Below are 5,000 nucleotides of genomic sequence, written 5' to 3' on the forward strand. Positions count from 1 at the left end.
GTTGGTGTGCTTTAAAGAATGGCTGCTGTCACACACAGAGCACGGCGTGTATTTATATTTACATCTGAAGGATTAGTTTGGGATTTGTTTTGAACGTGAACATTACAGAGAGCCCTGCAGGGAGACGATGGCGTCTCTGCATGCTGATGAGCTCCTTTACACTCACATGTCACTTTGAATACATCTGCCTTCACTCTGACCATCTGTGCGGCGTGCTGCAGCCTCGTCCGGGTAAAGCTCTGTAACCTGCGTGTGGTGACAAACTCTTTGTCCCGTGTAAAAGGACGCAGACAGGAAATTGGATTTCTTCTGCTCCCCACGGCGTGCTGGTGCTCCCTGCGTCCCTTCGCACTCGTCTCTCAATCACTTCCTGTCTCTCAGCGTAAAAACATAAGGCTATTAGGGCTGTCGGGCGGATGGATGTAATCCATACGGAGCGCTGTGCTGAATCACAGAGCAGCGTCCCTCCTCGCCGCCTCTAATGGGGCCGCGTCTGCACTTCAAAGGATTTCTCTTGAAATCAGGTGTGAGAGCTGCAAGTCTGCAGCTTTGATACGAGGCTAAAACAGCCATTTGAAATCAGAGCAGAGCGTGAAATTACAGCTTTTTCAACCCAACACTTTGACTTCTACATCCATAAAAAGACACTTTCTACACCCTGGTTTCCATTATCTTCTCCTCTCACGGGTCCTCTCTGATTAATCCCATGTTTGATTAGAAGCCTGTGATTTACGGTTCGTCACGTAAAGGGCGGTAGAGTGACGATCCACTGCCAGCACCGAGGGGCCACGCGGCCTCGGGTGCAGGGATCTAACCGGTAATGATCCTTGGCAGAAGCCATTTCTCCCCCGACAACAAAACGTCTTCCTGAACTCAAATGTTAAAACAACATCATGAAGGAATTCAGTCTTGCACCCATCGAAGCTCTCAGAGGGCAACGGCACTGTCGTAACACACATGGTGCTGTTAGCTCCTCCCCCTCATCGACAGCGTGCATCTGTTGACAATCAGAAGGCGGACCTATGTGTTTGTGTATTCAACTGTTATCATGACGGCTACAAACCTTTGTTAGCTAACTGTTAGCATGTGTAGTATGTGTTTGTGTATTTAGCTGTTACCATGACGACTACAGGCTGTGGCTAAATGTCTACATTAGAGAGGCTCATTTATAACATGCTAGTTGAGATAGGTTTGTAAGGTTCAAACATCTGAAGCTAACTTGAAGATGGACGAGGAAAGAGACGACTTTTTGGTGTCAGATGGATTTATTGATTTATTCTTATCAAACCCGCTAAAGCTGCTAAACATGAGACAACGACGACACCGCTAATGATACAGGCTAACGTTACGTCTCAATCTGTTCTGAATAATATCTGCAGGGATGTTTACTCTGCTCCTTGCGCTCTCTCTCTCTCTCTCACTCTGCTCCTTCTTCTGAAGGCTGCTGTGTGAACTAGCGGCATTAAGACTGACACACTTCTCACCAGATGACCTCGGTCCGCTGACAAAGTTACATTGTGCTGAAAACAGGCGAGCTCTGTGGACATGAGAGAGACGCCATTCTCCCTGTTGGAGGTTATTGTTCCATTAGATCGACTTTGAAACGACTGAAGGAGGAGAAGTTACAGACTGTTGCTTTAAATTTACATTTATACGTACAGTATGAAATAAAAAGCAGCTCCAAATGTTGACTGGTGCAGCATAATGAGTCAGTGTGTGAATGTGCAGCTGGACGTTAAATATAATAAGAACTAAAACAACAACAATAAAAGAATGAGGCTGAACACAGTTGGTGCACAGCTCACTGGGGGATATAAAGTTATTTTTCATTCTGCATAATAGATGGCAGGAGCGGCAGTTTATTACAGTGTAAGCATTTTACTGCTGCTGGACTTTTATTCAGCAAAGACAGAGAGAGGGTGAGGGCGAGGGCGAGCGAGAGAGAGGACAGAAACTTTAAAGACACACAGTCGTACGTTTGTTTGTCTCATCGAGGGGATGGACTTTTGATTTTAAAGATCAGACGCCTAACAGACCACAAAACACTGAGGGTTTATTTAACAGCTGTGTGGCCCACAGCAAACTCTGCATGCAAACTGCTACACATTCATCTGCTGGACAACAGAAAAACATGTGAATTATTAAACACCCTGCTGCAATGAAAACAGCCTGGGAGGCAATATGGTCCAAAAGACGCCCAGTGTCCCTTATTAGTCTGAACAGCTGAATGCAGCAGGAGGGCGGAAGCAGCTGAGGCAGCAGGTGAGCTTTCTAAACTAATTTAAACGCCAGGTGAAAGAGAGTGAGACGTCTCTGAACAAACACAAACCAGGAATCTAAAATACTTTTCTTTACTTCAACACAACGTCTTCAGGAAAAGTCAACAACCATCCTGACTCCTCGCACGAGGCCGCCGCGAATCAAACAGTGAACGAGCAAACAGTCCAGGTATGTTTCTCACAGACACAGATAGCTACTAAACATAAAAAGTAGAGCTCAGACTTGATGGACGGTCTGTTAGTCCAATAAAGCTCACAGAGAGAGACAGATTATTAGTCTGATATTTACATGAACAAATCTCCAAAAGGCTCCAACAGCGCAAACACGGCCCAGAGGTTAAAGGTCAGGGACTGAATTAGCTGACACCTAGAAGACAGCTATCAGCTCCCACCTGTCACTCAAAGAGGTCACGCCCCCTAATTATACATCCCTTTAAGCCTTAATATAATGTAAACAGGTGAGATGTATAAACATTCAGCCCGTACAGTTGAAGAGAGAAATGAGCTCTAGAGACCCAAACTGTTTTTATACCAGACTGTAAACATGTTTATTTTAACATAGAGCTCTATGGGGACTGACTCACTACAGGAGACAGACTCTAGTGGACACTGGAGGAACTGCAGCTGTAAAGTTGGACATTTTAAAAAGGAGCTCTATGGGGACTGACTCACTGCAGGAGACAGACTCTAGTGGACACTGGAGGAACTGCAGCTGTAAAGTTGTACATTTTAACATGGAGCTATATGGGGACTGACTCACTGCAGGAGACAGACTCTCGTGGACACTGGAGGAACTACAGCTTTAGGTGCTTGCGTGCCGGTTTTATGTCTTAGTCCTGAGGTTTTTTAGTATAAATCTGATATATCCCAAAGCTACATCTTGTATTTGCCTGTGAAGAGAGGAAGCCGTGTCCATGTCACTTTGAATTGTAAATTAAAAACCTGTCCTGCAAGTTTTCTGCTCAGTGAAATGCTGCTCAGACTTGGCGCTCCAGCAGAGCGAGCAGCCAGTTTGATGCAGTTTTAATGAGTCAGTGTGAGTTGTAAAATGTTTTGTTATCGTGAGCCCGAAGTGATCCGAGCACACTGATGACACTCACAGGAGGAGTGGCTGCTGGGGAAACTCTTGCGTCCCTCAGAGACCAGATCTGGCTCCCCAGTGCAAAGCATCTTGGCGTTCACTTGTCCATCCGGGAAACAACGCTGGAAATAATCCGGCCTGGGTCTGAAAACAAACACAACAGTGAAGGTGGATGAAAGTCAGTGAGTCACTGTTTGTACATCTTATATTAACCGTCTGACAGCCGGCCATCACTGACAGAGAAATCAAACGTCTTGTTTGTATCGTACCTGCCAACGATCAGCTTGATGGTGTTTGTGAAGACTCCGTTCAGAGCGAGCGCCAGAGACACAGCTGGAGGAGGAAGATCCGCACACACAGTCAGAGAGACATCTTATATATATTTATTTAAGTTAAACAGATGAGACAGACACCTGACGCAGCGTTTTGGATGCACATGTAGAAATGATGATGCTGTGATCAAACCTGACATTTTACTGTCAGGTTCTGTCGGGCTGAAATGTGTATGAGCAGATTCTCAGAATCTCTGAGACAAGACGGTTTCAAACGCACATCAGTGAAGTAGAGGATCCTGAGACTCTGTAGTTCTTAGTCTCTCTGGATCCCTCTAACTTTAAGGATGTTTTACATATAATCAAACTCCTCCTGGTCTGCATCGTCTCGTTGGCAGCCAGAGTCCTTTCAGAGTCCCGGCTGGTCATCGGGGTATTCATTAATTTCTCTTTCATCAGCGCTGACACACATTTAGACGTTTGTTGTTATTCTTCTGGATCCAAATGAATCCGTTCAGCAGACGTCCCACTTTAGTGTTACCCTGTTCTCTAAACCGTAAAACTTCCACTAACAGCCCGGACTGCAGATTCACATCAGACTACAGACTGACCCGGTCTTTGTACTACACCCCTATTTAATGATGTCTCTGTCTGTGTCCGCTCTGTGCTGCAGTAAGATTGTGATGCTTGCGCCTGGTCTCTAAAGTTTGATCAAATGATGCACTCATTGTGGAGTTACTGAACTAGTGCACATTTACAGGAAGGGAAAGAGAAAGTTTCACTTTGAAAGTCTTCATCATTCGTTCAGTTGGAGTTGTCAAACAGTAACAGTCAAACTGCCGTGACATCATTGACAGGGAACTTGTGCTGAAACTTTTCACTCTGAACTTTAATGAAGGATATTTGTGGAGCCGCTGAGCAGCAGGATCAACGCCGCATAAAGTCTAAAAATAAACAGGATGGTTATCGCTGAGAGTCATTAAACCAAATCTGCAGAAAATACAAACGGTCTTTATGAGAAACTCACTGATTATCTCTGTGTGCGCGCGCACACACACACACACACACACACACACACACACACACACACACAGAGTAATATCTGCATGCTATGAGAGCTCATATTGAGATAATTATCTGTGCAGTCTCCTCTCAGTGTGTCGTTTTGGTGTGAGTGTTTGAATGATTGAGTTGCGAGGTTTTCACTGAGACAGAATCTCGACATGAAGCTGAAGGAATGTGATGAAGGTTTAAAATCTGCAGAGAGGCGCTGTGTTCTGCAACATAAAGACAAAAAAAGAGGAGATGTGTCCCATCACTGTCACTCAGGGTGGAAATCATCCCTTATTACTGAGATTTATACCGACT

General features: G+C 45.0%; 1 protein-coding gene across 2 annotated transcripts in view; it reads right to left on the bottom strand.

Annotated features, from left to right (window-relative positions):
- plpp4 (phospholipid phosphatase 4) overlaps positions 1 to 5,000 on the bottom strand; it is a 56,468-nt gene that overhangs the window by 22,482 nt on the left and 28,986 nt on the right. For both annotated transcript variants that reach the window (XM_065959632.1, XM_020638263.2), the window contains exons 4-5: positions 3,630 to 3,693; positions 3,380 to 3,504 (exon numbers count right to left, since the gene is read on the bottom strand). In XM_065959632.1, coding sequence (XP_065815704.1) covers positions 3,380 to 3,504; positions 3,630 to 3,693 — 189 coding nt within the window. The remainder of the gene's footprint in view (positions 1 to 3,379; positions 3,505 to 3,629; positions 3,694 to 5,000) is intronic.

The sequence above is a fragment of the Labrus bergylta genome, chromosome 10 (genome assembly GCF_963930695.1).
Source record: "Labrus bergylta chromosome 10, fLabBer1.1, whole genome shotgun sequence".
Classification (NCBI taxonomy): domain Eukaryota; kingdom Metazoa; phylum Chordata; class Actinopteri; order Labriformes; family Labridae; genus Labrus; species Labrus bergylta.